The following is a 15,652-nucleotide window of genomic DNA, read 5'->3' as shown; positions in this document are numbered from 1 at the left end:
GTTCTCATGCCTCCTTGCAGGATGCCTAAGGCACATTATGCAGATGACAAGGGACCCTGGGTATCTTTCTTTTGGTGTTTTTTAGAGTCAGTAGAAAGGCCTCTTTAGTGTCCTAAGTTTTCATAACTGTGACCTTAATTGCCTACCGTCTGTAAGCTGTCAGTGTCTAACGACTGTTCCACAGCTGCATGTTCATTGATTGTTTACGGTTCATTGAACAAGCATGGGAAACAGTGTTAAATAAACCCTTTACAATGATGATCTGTGAAGTTATTTAATTGTTTACAAATTATCTTTGAAAGACAGGGTCCTGAAAAAGGGACATTTCATTTTTTTTGCTGAGTTTATATGCCTGGAATCCTTGCATCATATCGCAGCAGGAGAGAGTGCTTTCACTGCTGTTGACAATAACCTAACTTAATTAATAGATTTTAAACAGAAACCACTTTCTGTTTGTCATAGATGGACAAGGTTAATATGAGATGAAAGGTGAGTTCCTAGGGAGTTCAGGGAGCCAAGTTAGAATTCTATGTGACAATCACAGCGATGGGGGCAGACATTTTGATCAAGAGAGACCTTTGGACAATATGCACATTTTCTCTAACACTAAATATGCAAATACAGTGCCTTGCGAAAGTATTCGGCCCCCTTGAACTTTGCGACCTTTTGCCACATTTCAGGCTTCAAACATAAAGATATAAAACTGTATTTTTTTGTGAAGAATCAACAACAAGTGAGACACAATCATGAAGTGGAACGACATTTATTGGATATTTCAAACTTTTTTAACAAATCAAAAACTGAAAAATTGGGCGTGCAAAATTATTCAGCCCCTTTACTTTCAGTGCAGCAAACTCTCTCCAGAAGTTCAGTGAGGATCTCTGAATGATCCAATGTTGACCTAAATGACTAATGATGATAAATACAATCCACCTGTGTGTAATCAAGTCTCCGTATAAATGCACCTGCACTGTGATAGACTCAGAGGTCCGTTAAAAGCGCAGAGAGCATCATGAAGAACAAGGAACACACCAGGCAGGGCCGAGATACTGTTGTGAAGAAGTTTAAAGCCAGATTTGGATACAAAAATATTTCCCAAGCTTTAAACATCCCAAGGAGCACTGTGCAAGCGATAATATTGAAATGGAAGGAGTATCAGACCACTGCAAATCTACCAAGACCTGGCCGTCCCTCTAAACTTTCAGCTCATACAAGGAGAAGACTGATCAGAGATGCAGCCAAGAGGCCCATGATCACTCTGGATGAACTGCAGAGATCTACAGCTGAGGTGGGAGACTCTGTCCATAGGACAACAATCAGTCGTATATTGCACAAATCTGGCCTTTATGGAAGAGTGGCAAGAAGAAAGCCATTTCTTAAAGATATCCATAAAAAGTGTTGTTTAAAGTTTGCCACAAGCCACCTGGGAGACACACCAAACATGTGGAAGAAGGTGCTCTGGTCAGATTAAACCAAAATTGAACTTTTTGGCAACAATGCAAAACGTTATGTTTGGCGTAAAAGCAACACAGCTCATCACCCTGAACACACCATCCCCACTGTCAAACATGGTGGTGGCAGCATCATGGTTTGGGCCTGCTTTTCTTCAGCAGGGACAGGGAAGATGGTTAAAATTGATGGGAAGATGGATGGAGCCAAATACAGGACCATTCTGGAAGAAAACCTGATGGAGTCTGCAAAAGACCTGAGACTGGGACGGAGATTTGTCTTCCAACAAGACAATGATCCAAAACATAAAGCAAAATCTACAATGGAATGGTTCAAAAATAAACATATCCAGGTGTTAGAATGGCCAAGTCAAAGTCCAGACCTGAATCCAATCGAGAATCTGTGGAAAGACCTGAAAACTGCTGTTCACAAATGCTCTCCATCCAACCTCACTGAGCTCGAGCTGTTTTGCAAGGAGGAATGGGAAAAAATGTTATTCTCTCGATGTGCAAAACTGATAGAGACATACCCCAAGCGACTTACAGCTGTAATCGCAGCAAAAGGTGGCGCTACAAAGTATTAACGTAAGGGGGCTGAATAATTTTGCACGCCCAATTTTTCAGTTTTTGATTTGTTAAAAAAGTTTGAAATATCCAATAAATGTCGTTCCACTTCATGATTGTGTCCCACTTGTTGTTGATTCTTCACAAAAAAATACACTTTTATATCTTTATGTTTGAAGCCTGAAATGTGGCAAAAGGTCGCAAAGTTCAAGGGGGCCGAATATTTTCGCAAGGCACTGTATGTATTTTACAGTTATAAGGAAGGTGACATTTTATAGTTAGTCATTTTTTATTCAATTATACTATATTTAGAAAAAATAAGTAATTTCAAACCTTATTCATACAGTTTTGTTGAATAGGAAATACATCATATAAAATGTATAATATTTGTACAGTGTACTTGTGCTTGTGTCCTCAAAAGTGACTACACCTAACTATTTTTACCAGAATGGTGAGATTTTAACCTTCCTTGGAGTATGCAGCATTACTAGTTATTGTTTATGGCCCTGTCAGGATAAATAATTACTTTTGGAGATTACATAGATTAATTTCGGAGTTTAAAATACCAAAACCAACTCTGAACCTTCTATATTAGTTTGGGAATGGGTTGAATCACATATGAACTATTCATGGACATTTAGCTAGATTGTTGTTGCTAGCTAATTTGACCTGGGACATTTGGGTGGTTATTTTACCTGAAATGCATGTTGTCCTTGTTTTGTGTATAATTTTGACCCATTTTCAGTCATACAAAATTGTGTGTTCTCTAATCTACGACAATTAATCCACAGATAAAAGGGGGGAAACTAGTTTGTTTTTAGTTAATTTTCTTTTAATAATCTCTTGTTCATCTATCTCCTACTTCTGTGGATTTTATATGAAAGTTGGCAACCAACTTTAAGGTGCATTATCACCACCAACTGGACCTCGTTCATCTTTCAATCACCCACGTCGGTTAGTGTCACGTCTGCTCCTGCTCTTCCCCTCCGGCTTACACTGTCGCCAGAGTACTAACCACCAGTCATGGGAATCATCATTACGCACACCTGGCACTCATCATTATTCGCACCTGTGAATCATTGTGATTCACACCTAGACTCCATTACCTTCATCATTTCCTCCCCTTTATATGTCAATCTCCCATGTTCACTCACCAGTTGGTATTGTTCTTGTGTATCGTCATACTGCCTGATGTTAGTGGTGTGTTCTTGGTTTTGTTGTTTTATTAAAACATTCCACCTGCTTCCGACTCACCACTCCATCATTACAGTTAGCATGATTGTAAAAATCAAAGAGTAGAGGGGAGAGGTGGGACTTGCAGCGCGTCCACCGTCTTAAATATAACCAAGTTCCAAGAACCAAGTTACATTTTAGTGTCTGGCTATGCAGACCCAGTTGACAACCACAAGCAGTTCAGATGAAATGGTTGAATGACATGTACAGTACCTTCAAAAAGTAATCACACACCTTGACTTTTTCCACGTTTTTTGTGTTACAGGCAGAATTTTAAATGGATTAAATTGAGAGTTTTGTGGTCCCTGACCTACACACACACAATACCCCATAATGTCAAAGTGGAATTATATTTTGAGAAAAGCATCTTGGGGCTTGTCTAAAGTCGGTTTAGCCGATCTGTCAACTTCTGTCTGTAGTGTCCGAAAAGTTTGGGATACACACTAATATGCCCCCTCTGTGTAACAGCGAGACTCTCACTGACGTGAACATGTCAGTTTTTCTTTAGGACGCCCACCGGCCTCACAAGACATAAATAAGGGGTTAAATACATCCTGATCTTTCTTATACTGTAGTTCTCAGATGTTGGACAGACACTTTAGAACCAACTTCCTTTAGATTTTTTTGGGGGGGACTATCTGTTGTTCCATGTAGTGAATATGTTATTCAAGGTGTTATTGTGTGTAATATTTCATCAAATGTTAAAAAAAAAATGTGTTAATTGAGTGTAGGGAGCAGGATTTTGATGTTTGGATGAAAAATGTACCCAAATTAAACTGCCTATTTCTCAGGCCCAGAATCTAGAATATGCATATAATTATCAGATTTGGATAGAAAACACTCTAAAGTTTCCAAAACTGTCAAAATATTGTCTGTGAGAATCACAGAACAATATTGCAGGCGAAAACCTGAGGAAAATCCAACCCGGAGTGGCTTCAATTTTGAAAGCTCCATGTTCAATAGCCTGCCTTCGCTCCATTTAAAGGGATATCAATCAGATTCCCTTTCCTATGGCTTCCCCATGGTGTGAACAGTCTTTAGACATAGTTTCAGGCTCTTTTATTTTGAAAAATGAGTGAGAAAGATCACATCCCGTCATTGTATGGCTGGGTGCCAGCAGCGTTTTGTATGCGCAACAGCTTGGAGCAGCCATTTTCTCTCTCTCCCCTATTGAAGAAGCTACATTCCCGGTTGATATATTATCGATTATATATTGTAAAAACAACCTGTGGATTGATTATAAAAAAACTTTTGAAATGTTTCTACGAACATTACGGATACTATTTGGAATACTATTTGGATACCATTTTCGTCTGCGATCTCGTGACCGCTCGAGCCTATGGATTTCTAAACTTAACGCGCCAACCAAATGGAGGTGTTTTGGATATAAAATCTTTATGGATCAAAAGGAACATTTTTGTGTAACTGGGAGTCTCGTGAGTGCAAAAATCCGAAGATCAAAGGTAATCGATTTAATTTATTGCTTTCTGACTTTCGTGACCAATCTACTTGGCTGCTAGCTGTTTGCAATATTTTATCTACTGAGAGAGCTGTCCTTACATAAACGCTTGGTATGCTTTTGCCGAAAAGCTTTATTGAAATCTGACATGCCAGGTAGATTAACAACAAGCTAAACTGTGTTTTTCTATATTGCACTTCCCGCTAACGGGATGGGTGCATCAAGAAGTTAAACTTCAATAGGTCTTAAAATTCTAAATCAAATCACAAATGATCTTTTGTATGACATTCTTTAAAAAATTCCATATAGCTTAGACCCCCCCCCCCCCCCCCCCCCCCAGCTTTGACAGGGCTTAGACTCTTATGGGTTAACATGATTTTTGAATGACTGCCTCAACAAAGACCAGGGAGGTTTTCCAATGCCTCGCAAAGAAGGGCACCTATTGGTAGTTGGTTTAAAAAAAAGAAGACATCTAATATCTTTGAGCATAGTGAAGTTATTCATTACAGTTGATGGTTTATCAATACACCCAGTCACTACAAAGATACAGGCGTCCTTCCTAACTCAGTTGCCGGAGAGGAAGAAAACCTCTCAGGGATTTCACCATGAGGCCATTGGTGACTTTAAAACAGTTACAGAGTTTAATGGCTCTGATAAGAGAAAACGGATGATGGATCAACAACATTGTAGTTCCTCTACAATACTAACCTCATTGACAGACTAAAAAGAAGGAAGCCTGTTTGCAACAAGCCACTGAGGTAATACTACAAAAAATGTGGCAAAGCAATTAACTTTTTGTCCTGAATACAAAGTGTAAGCAAACAGGAAAACACTCATCCAGAGGCTGCGCTCCTAGTGGCCTGGGACTTTAATGCAGGGAAACCTAAATCAGTTTTACCTCATTTCTATCAACCCAGACGGAAAAAAATTGTTATAAGCAACCGCTGAATAGCATAGCGCAACAGTCAAAAAATATTACTAGAAAATATTCATATTGTCACGTTTTTCTTCCTGGGAAGGAGAGGCGGACCAAAACGCAGCGTGGTTATAGTTCATGTTTTTTTAATAAGTAAACTCAAACATGAACAAACTACAAAAACAATAAACGTGAAAACCGTAACAGTCCTAACTGGTGCATAAAACACAAAGCCAGGAAACAATCACCCACAAAATACCCAAAGAATATGGCTGCCTAAATATGGCTCTCAATCAGAGACAACGATAAACACCTGCCTCTGATTGAGAACTAATCCAGGGAACCATAGACTTACCTAGACACCTAAAAAAACACAACCCCATAAATCTACAAAAACCCCTAGACAAGACAAACATATAAAATCACCGATGTCACACCCTGGCCTAACCAAAATAATAAAGAAAACAAAGATAACTAAGGCCAGGGCGTGACAGTACCCCCCCAAAGGTGCGGACTCCTGGCCGCACACCTAAACCCATAGGGGAGGGTCTGGGTGGGCGTCTGTCCACGGTGGCGGCTCTGGTGCAGGACGGGGACCCCACTCCACCATAGTCTTAGTCCGTTTTTGTAGCATCCTAGGAACGGCGACCCTCGCCGCCGACCTCGGATTTGCAACCCTACTAAATGGCCCCATTGGACTGAGGGGCAGCTCCGGACTGAGGTAGCTCAGGACTGAGAGGTAGCTCAGGCTGGTTGACGGCTCTGGCAGCTTCTGGCTGAATGGCGGCTCTGGCGGATCCTGGCTGAATGGCGGCTCTGACGGATCCTGGCTGAATGGCTGCTCTGGCGGATCCTGGCTGAATGGTGGCTCTGGCGGATCCTGGCTGACTGGTGGCTCTGGCGGATCCTGGCTGACTGGCGGATCCTGGCTGACTGGCGGCTCTGGCGGATCCTGGCTGACTGGCGGCTCTGGCGGATCCTGGCTGACTTGCGGCTCTGGAAGATCCTGGCTGACTGGCGGCTCTGATGGTTCATGACAGACGGGAGACTCTAGCGGCTCTGGACAGACGGGAGACTCCAGCGGCTCTGGACAGACGGGAGACTCTAGCGGCTCTGGACAGACGGGAGACTCTAGCGGCTCTGGACAGACGGGAGACTCTAGCAGCTCAGGACAGACGGGAGACTCTAGCAGCTCTGGACAGACGGGAGACTCTAGCAGCTCTGGACAGACGGGAGACTCTAGCAGCTCTGGACAGACGGGACGCACTGTAGGCCTGGTGCGTGGTGCCGGCGCTGGTGATACTGGGCCGAGGACACGCACCTCAGGACGAGCGCAGGGAGGAGGAACAGGGAGTACTGGGCTCTGGACACGCACAGGAAGCCTAATGCGGGGGGCTGCCACCGGAGGGCTGGTGCGTGGAGGTGGCACTGGATAGACCGGACCGTGCAGGCGCACTGGAGCTCTTGAGCACCGAGCCTGCCCAACCTTACCTGGTTGAATGCTCCCGGTAGCCCTGCCAGTGCAGCGAGGTGGAATAGCCCACGCTGTGCTGTGCAGGCGAACCGGGGACACCATGTGTAAGGCTGGTGCCATGTACGCCTGCCCAAGGATACGCACTGGAGACCAGATGCGTAGAGCCGGCTTCATGGCACTTGGCTCGATGCCCACTCTAGCCCGGCCGATGCGAGGAGCTGGTATGTACCGCACCGGGCTATGCACCCGCACTGGGGACACCGTGCGCACCACAGCATAACATGGTGCCTGCCCGGTCTCTCTCGCTCTCCGGTAAGCACAGGAAGTTAGCACAGGAAGTTGGCGCAGGTCTCCTACCTGGCTTCGCCATACTTCCTGCCCCCCCCCCCCCCAATACATTTTTGGGGCTGACACTCGGGTTTCCAGCCCTGCTTCCGTGCTGCCTCTTCAAACCGCCGCCTCTCCGCTTTGGCTGCCTCCAGCTCTGCCTTGGGGCGGCGATATTCCCCCGGCTGTGTCCAGAGTCCATCACCGTCCAACTCGTGCTCCCATGTCCATTCCTCCTTGCGCTGCTCCTGCTGCCGCTTCTCCTGCTGCACCTTGGGGCGGCGACACTGCGCAAGAATCACTCCCACCTGACCACTGACGTAATGTGGTCGTTCACGCTCATTCTTCAAAATAAAGGCCTGAAACTATGTCTAAAGGCTGTAGACAATTTAGGGAATCATAGAAAAATGAATCTGGTTGATATCCCTTTCAATGGTCAACAGGGATGCATAGGAACACAAAGGTTTCAAAATAAGAGTCACTTCCTGATTGGATTTTTCTCAGGCTTTCGCCTGCAATATAAGTTCTGTTATACTCATAGACAATATTTTTACAGTTTTGGAAACTTTAGGGTGTTTTCTAACGTAAGCTATCAATTATATGCATATTCTAGCATCTGGTCCTGAGAAATAGGCCGTTTACTTTGGAAACGTTATTTTTCCAAAAATAAAAATAGTGCCCCCCAGCTTCAAGAGGTTAAAGCAACATCTCAAGACATCAGTCAGGAAGTTAAAGCTTGGTCGCAAATGGGTCTTCCAAATGGACAATAACCCCAAGCATACTTCCAAAGTTGTGGCAGAATGGCTTAAGGACAACAAAGTCAAGGTATTGGAGTGGCCATCACAAAGCCCTGACCTCAATCCTATAGAACATTTGTGGGCAGAACTGAAAAAGCGTGTTTGAGCAAGGAGGCCTACAAACCTGACTCAGTTACACCAGCTCTGTCAGGAGGAATGGGCCAGTCCACCCAACTTATTGTGGGAAGCTTGTGGAAGGCTACCCGAAACATTTGACCCAAGTTAAACAATTTAAAGGCAATGCTACCAAATACTAATTGAGTGTATGTCAACTTCTGACCCAATGGGCATGTGATGAAAGAAATAAAAGCTGAAATAAATCACTCTACTATTATTAAAATAAAGTGCTGGTCTTAAAATAAAGTGGCGATCCTAACTGACCTAAGGCAGGGAATTAATACTAGGATTAAATGTCAGGAATTGTGAAAAACTGAGTTTAAGTGTATTTGGCTAAGGTGTATGTAAACTTCAGACTTCAACTGTATATACTGTATACTGTATCCTTCAGTATCTATTGCATCTTAGCCGCTCTGTCACTGCTCATCCATATATTTAATACTTCTGCATTCTCATCCCATTCCTTTACTAGATTGTGTGTGTTAGGTTTTGTTGTGGAATTTGTTATACAGTTAATGAATTAAGTTTTGTTGTGGAATTGTTACATATTACCTGTTAGATACTGCTGCACTGTCAGATCTAGAAGCATAAGCATTTCGCTAGACTCGCAATGACATCTGCTAATCATGTGACCAGTACAATTTTAATTGATTTTATTTGAGATGGTTGAGTTCAGGCTGTAACACAGTAAAATGTGGAATAAGTCAAAGGCTGTGAATACTTTCTGAATGCACTGTACGTGTACATTTATTTTGCAACACTTGTGCACGCAACGCGGCCAGTTTAGTCAGCATGCAACAGACAAATTGCGCAAAATGTATAAAACTACATTTTAACCTTTCTGATCTCCCCATCCCGGATCCGGGATCGTGAATACAGACTCAAGCTCATTACCATAACGCAACGTTAACTATTCATGAAAATCGCAAATGAAATGAAATAAATATGCCATCTCTCAAGCTTAGCCTTTTGTAAACAACACTGTCATCTCAGATTTTCAAAATATGCTTCTCAACCATAGGAAAACAATCATTTGTGTAAAAGTAGCTAGCTAGCGTAGCATTTAGCGTTAGCATTAGCATTAGCATCCAGCACGCAACATTTCAACAAAAACATAAAAGCCTTCAAATAAAATAATTTACCTTTGAAGAACTTCAGATGTTTTCAATGAGGAGACTCTCAGTTAGATAGTAGATGCTCAGTTTTTCCAAAAAGATTCCTTGTGTATTAGAAATAGCTCCGTTTTTTACATCACATTGGGCTACCAAAAAAAAACGAAAATTCAGTCCTCAAAACGCGAACTTTTTTCCAAATTAACTCCATAATATCGACTGAAAACATGGCAAACGTTGTTTAGAATCAATCCTCAAGGTGTTTTTCACATATCTCTTCGATTATATATCGTTCGTGGAAGCATGGTTTCCCCTCTCAATCAAATGGAAAAATACTTGCACATGGCTTTGCGCACCAGTTTCGATGCAGGACACCAGGCGGACACTTGGAAAATGTAGTCTCTTATGGTCAATCTTCCAATGATATGCCTACAAATACGTCACAATGCTGCCGACATCTTGGGGAAACGGCAGAAGGTCTAAGCTTATTCCTGTCGCATTCACAGCCATATAAGGAGACATTAGAAAACAGAGCTTCAGAAATTCAGCTCATTTCCTGTTTGACGTATCATCTTGGTTTCGCCTGTAGAATGAGTTCTGGGGCAGTTACAGACAAAATCTTTGCAGATTCTGAAACTGAGTGTTTTCTTTCCAAAACTGTCAAGAATATGCATAGTCGAGCATCTTTTCGTGACAAAATATCGCGCTTAAAACGGGAACGTTTTTTATCCAAAAATGAAATAGCGCCCCTAGAGATGCAACTGGTTAACAGGCCATGTCAATTTCGACTAGCCCACCAAACAAAAAAATTACCCAGCCCATATGGCATTTTCCAGAATTGCCAGATCCACCCCTGGCTCATTTCTTCAAACTAAGGGATTATTTCAAATTTGGAAATCCCATTATGATAATCTGAATCCTTTTCGAAGAGACACCTTTTCAGGGAAGGCAGCTCCAGTATAAACGAATGGATAAACAGATGCTATTGGCAATCCCAGTATTGATTGACAACTACATTTCTCATTGCTAAGGTCTGGTGACTTTTGGTGACTGGTGACCCCCCCCCCCCAGTCTGGTTAATGTTCACAGGGTGACAGCTCAGTTCAAAGGTCACCACAGAGAAGGAAGAAGCACAGATCTACACCGAACTCCCAAGGAGAAGGAGCGAGAGAGATACGCAACAGGGGGGAGTGAAGGAGAGAGAATTCAGGGGAGGACGAAAACATCATCATGGTTTCAATCACAGAGACTCAGAGTAAGTGGTTAAGAACGGCTGTCCATACAATCACAGTGTTTATTTGTTTTACCTTCAACTCTGAGACTTGCGTTAAGCAACATGTACTTGGTCTTGAGTGATGTCATTGTGAAGACTTTGAACTTTGAAGTGTGTTATGGTGAAAGCCTTTATGGATATGAATACTGTTTTACCTCTAGAGGTTATCTAAATGTATGAACAGTCTGTAGGCCTATAGTTGGTTGAACTACCCAGGCTGACTCTCACAAATGTTTGTGTGTGTGTGTGTGTTCCAGAGATTGGTGTTGGTCTCACAGGCTTCGGCCTCTTCTTTCTGCTCTTTGGCGTGCTGCTGTACTTTGACTCTGTCTTACTGGCATTTGGGAATGTGAGTAATAATCGCTATCGCACACTGACACTGTGCTCCCCTCTCACCATCATGCAACGTTCACCGCCTGGCTAGGGGAAGCAGGTAACAGGTCAACAGAGGCCACTGATATAGCATTAATAACATGATGTTACACACAGCATGACTTATACTCTTTTCACATGGCACTCTGTAAATCTATAACCAATATTTTGAAATTAATACACACCTGCACTGTACTGTCTACATATTTTTTTCAACGCCAGTTGGGTTGCTTGACAATAGTCACAGTAACAGGAAGTAATAGTGACAGTGACAATATTAGCTGCACAAACAGGAAGAATGTATGTTCTACGTTTTCAAACAAAGCTTGTCTCGTCCTTCTTTCCGTCAGGTTCTGTTTCTGGCTGGCCTGGCGTTTATCATTGGCCCGAGAAGGACGGCAGGGTTCTTCTTCCAGAGACAGAAGCTCAGAGGCTCCACCTTCTTCCTCGGTGGCGTGGCCTTGGTGCTGTTCCGCTGGCCAATCATCGGCATGGCTGTGGAGAGCTACGGCTTCGTGCTCCTGTTCAGGTGTGTAAAAAAAAGAGCACCTCTAGGATAGTGAAAAAGAGGACATTTTACATTTTAGTAATTCAGCAGACACTTTCATCATTGAGGGCCTTAGACATCCAGAGCATCTGAGAAGACATGCGTTAATGGAAGCAAGTTGGAACAACAAGTTAAAAAACAGGATAGCTGGGAGAGGATTATGTTACATGAGAAACATTCAGTACCTTGCGACAGCACTGTATTTTTAAACGCCTGCCTCATTTCATCTTTTTCATACCGACTGATTGGAAAGTTCCAACCACAAAAAAATGGCGCCAAATTAATTGAAATCGATGGCAGAAATTATTTGGACTGAAGAAAGAGAATATAAACTTCAGAATGGAATGTTGCCCATTCACATATCATATGTGTCACGCCTGCTCCTGCTCCTTCTTACTGGCGCTCGAGCACGCCAGAATGCCTATCATTACGCACACCTGTCACCATCATTACACGCATCAGCGCTTGATGGACTCACCTGGACTCCATTACCTTGTTGATTGCCGCTCCTATATCTGTCTGCTCCTCGGTTAGATCCCTGTGCTCTCTGAGATGTCGTTCTGTACACCACTGTTTGCCTGTTTGTGGCCCATCTGTTAGCTTGCACAATTCTTGCGATTCTCCTTCAACCTCTCATCAAAGAGCTGTTTTTGCCCACAAGACTTAACCCTAGACCCTGTCGTGCGTGATAAGCACAGGAGCCCAAACTTTTCTGAGATACTGGAACCAGGCACCTGGAAGCCTGGAACCAATGATCATACCATGCTCAAAGTAGCGTTGGTCACTCATTTTGCCCATTCTAACTTTCAGTCGAACAGTAACTGAATGCCTCAATGCCTGTTTGCCTGCTTTATAAAGCTTGTCTGTTGAAAATGTTGGATATTAGGTTATTAAATTATTGCATCTGAGCTCCTAGAGTGTGCGGCTCTCCTTTAATTCTTCAAGTGTTCTGCTTCGCTATCCAGCACCTCGCCTAAATAGGTGTGCGTTTCTTTCGCCTCTAGTTTAATCTGCTTTATAAATCAAACCATGGCCATGTGACTGTTTGTAGGAGTGATCACTTTTCATGAACGGGGTGGTGTTCCTACTAAACTGGCCACAGAGTGTATATCACTTTACTGACCACATCCAGGGACCAGCCTTGAACCACTTTCTAAGACAAACATTTTACCATGGCCAAAACATGTGAGAAAGCTTACATTTCAAAAAATCATAAATGTCTGATACCTCCCTGTGGTTCTAAGAGAAAATAAGATTACATTCATATTTCCCGAATGGAGATTTGCCTAGGAAACCTGGGCAACATTAAAGACAGACTCCCTCTGTGGTAGTTCTAGGCTGAACTGACAGTATTTGCTGGGTCAGCATGTTCTCACATCATATGTATTTGTCTATCTCCCTCCAGGTCATTCTTCCCTGTGGCGTCTGGATTCATTTTATCGTTGGTTAATATCCCCTATCTCAATATGGTGAGAGCAATAATCTTTATTTTTGTTCAACTGACAGTGACTATGCCAGGCTCATAACTTTGTATAAACACAATAAGTTATGATTTAATTATAAGCATGATTTGTATAATTCACCCATAAAATAATGGAGATATAAAAGTAAATTTGGGAACCGTTGTTTGAGCTAAGAAAGCGATGGGAAAAAAACTACAATGCATTAGCCCACTCCAAGACTGCTTGAGGTTTGTGTCGACACTCCCGATGTTTCAACAAAGAGAGGATCACTCCACATAACATTTTCACAATGTGTCTAGTGGAAAGCTGTAGTCTCCCAATAGTCCTGCTTCATGAAGACTGAAATCTCTCCCTCTCTCTTTCTTCTCTTTTTTTTCCTTCTCCCAGGGAAACAGCTCCTCGATGGTCTGAGAGAATAGAAAGGTAGGGGAAGCTCTCTCTACATTTCTCTCTCTCACTATCTCTATGCTTTCCCTTTCTTATGTCCGTTACACAACAACTTCCTAGGAAGTAGCCCTTCCATGGTCTGAGGAAAGAGAATGAGAGTGGAAGAGTTGAATAGAGGCTGCAAAGAAGAGAGGAGGAATGAAAGTGATGGATTCAAAAAAGGAAAAGCTTATGGGCTAAGACTGGCTACAACCTTTGACAGAGACTGACAGAGAAGTGGTGGAGACGAGGTAGCTAAGAGCCTTGTCCGTCAACAAGTATTAACCAATGGACTTGAACTATTCTTCTTAAAACGTTTATATTAAAATGATCTACCAGAGAAACCATGTGTGGCAATGAGTGTTTGCCATTCCACTAATGTATTTATAATAAAACCATGTTTTTGATCTACAGTTTATCATATCCTTTATTACACACTTTATTTTAAACATGTAATCTATTACTTTGTAGGTGACGGTGTACATTTTGAAAGTTTTGGGTGATGTCTGTATTTCATTTATAAATAGATTTTTTCGCATATTTTTGAGCGAAGGGAAAAGGACTAGTGCTATTTTGTAACACCCTGACCCCCTTTTGTGCAGTTTAAATACAAGAACAAGGACCAATATCGGGAAAAACACTATGGGTATGAGGGTGCATGTTCATCAAACCACTTCTCCTTTGCAATGTTCCATTATTTAGTTTATTTTCCGGATAATCTTGACCTTCAACTCAAATACCCTACATTGTGTGTTGGACAGGTTGGAATAAAGTAAAGTAATACTTTTAAAGAAGGACAGTTTTATTGCTTCTTTAATCAGCTCAACAGTTTTCAGCTGTGCTAACATAATTGCGAAAGTGTTTTCTAATGATCAATTATTGCATTAGCTAACACAACGTGCCATTGGAACACTGCAGTGATGGTTACTGATAATGGGCCTCTGTACGCCTATGTAGATATTCCATAAAAAATCTGCAGTTTCCATTTACAACATTAACAATGTCTACACTGTATTTCTGATCAATGTTGTGTTTTTTAAAATTACTATATGTATTTTCTGAAAGTATTACTATGTGAATTACTAATACTCAATTGACCCATTTTTGTTAGTATTTATGACAATGTTAATTGCACATACAGACAATTACTCTGTGGCAGAGCAATGAGCCAAACGGGGGGTTGACACCTCCAATGTTGACTCAGCGAAGAGGGCAGTGACTAAATCAATCAGATTCCTTCTAGAGCCACCTGGTGAGGATTTCTTAACTACTCTAAGTACAGTTGATATGAGAAGAAATGACCTCACCCATCTGATCTTGACATACTTGGTTATTAGTCACATTACCAAAGTGTAACAGTTCTATTTATTTCTTCTATTAGCAACTTCAAAAGCTTGTGTCTTTGAAAAGACCCTACAAGGCACATCATGTTTTAAATGTTTCAAGTCTGATTAAATGAGCCTTCTTTCTTAAAGTTCTGTTCCCACCAACTGTACGGGATGCACCGTGAATCTGATAATGGTTCGACATCTGTAATATATAATGGTCTGCCATTTGCCACCTCAAGCCAGAGTGACAGCAAGTGTCTGGTTGTAATGTGTTAGGGTAAACAATTGAATTGTATGAACTGTTATAGCTTTACAGACATTTCAAAGCCACTCAATAGAATACATTACCATCACATGTTTTCATATTAGGTTATTTAAAGTATTATTACTACTTTGTGCATAATGTTACAACTTTCCAAATACTTGTGGTGCTGTGTATGGGTGAAACTTGTAGTAAATCAGCATATTGTCTTGAGTAAAACACAAGTGTGATGCCAGTATAAGTAGTGTAAGTATCTGTATGTATTTGCCATAACACTAAAAGGATTATTTAAAAACAAAATTATGCTAAGAATATATTTTTGTTGGGATTCATTAACCTTCCCACTGAGCTCCATACTGATATTCCTTCACTTTTTGTGCTGTGTCAGTTTCAAGAGCATGCAAAGTATGTATTTTCTTCTGTTTTCTCAGTTAGTCCAAGTGGCAGCCAGGAGAAGCTGGCCAAGACAGAGCACCCGAATCAGGTTTCTTGAGCCATCAAGGTATTGATATGGAACTCGTAAATGTAGACAGT

At 41.9% G+C, this 15,652-nt stretch overlaps 1 protein-coding gene across 3 annotated transcripts; it reads left to right on the top strand.

Moving 5' to 3' along the window:
- The first annotated feature begins 10,554 nt into the window (after positions 1-10,554).
- Positions 10,555-13,939, top strand: LOC110494056 (vesicle transport protein GOT1A). Of its 3 annotated transcripts, XM_036950064.1 has the most exons (6): positions 10,555-10,702; positions 10,978-11,069; positions 11,443-11,621; positions 13,045-13,108; positions 13,490-13,525; positions 13,610-13,939. In XM_036950064.1, the coding sequence occupies exons 1-5, from the start codon at positions 10,678-10,680 to the stop codon at positions 13,511-13,513; spliced, it is 384 nt and encodes a 127-aa protein (XP_036805959.1). In that variant the 5' UTR covers positions 10,555-10,677; the 3' UTR covers positions 13,514-13,525; positions 13,610-13,939. The 3 variants fall into 3 exon arrangements, with proteins under 3 accessions (XP_036805959.1, XP_036805958.1, XP_021424423.2); XM_036950063.1 differs by lacking the exon at positions 13,490-13,525; XM_021568748.2 differs by having other exon boundaries at positions 13,490-13,939.
- Positions 13,940-15,652: the final 1,713 nt, after the last annotated feature.

Source organism: Oncorhynchus mykiss, chromosome 17, assembly GCF_013265735.2.
Source record: "Oncorhynchus mykiss isolate Arlee chromosome 17, USDA_OmykA_1.1, whole genome shotgun sequence".
Taxonomy (NCBI): domain Eukaryota; kingdom Metazoa; phylum Chordata; class Actinopteri; order Salmoniformes; family Salmonidae; genus Oncorhynchus; species Oncorhynchus mykiss.
Note: the sequence above shows the minus strand (reverse complement) of the source record. Positions and strands in the feature narration are given on the sequence as shown.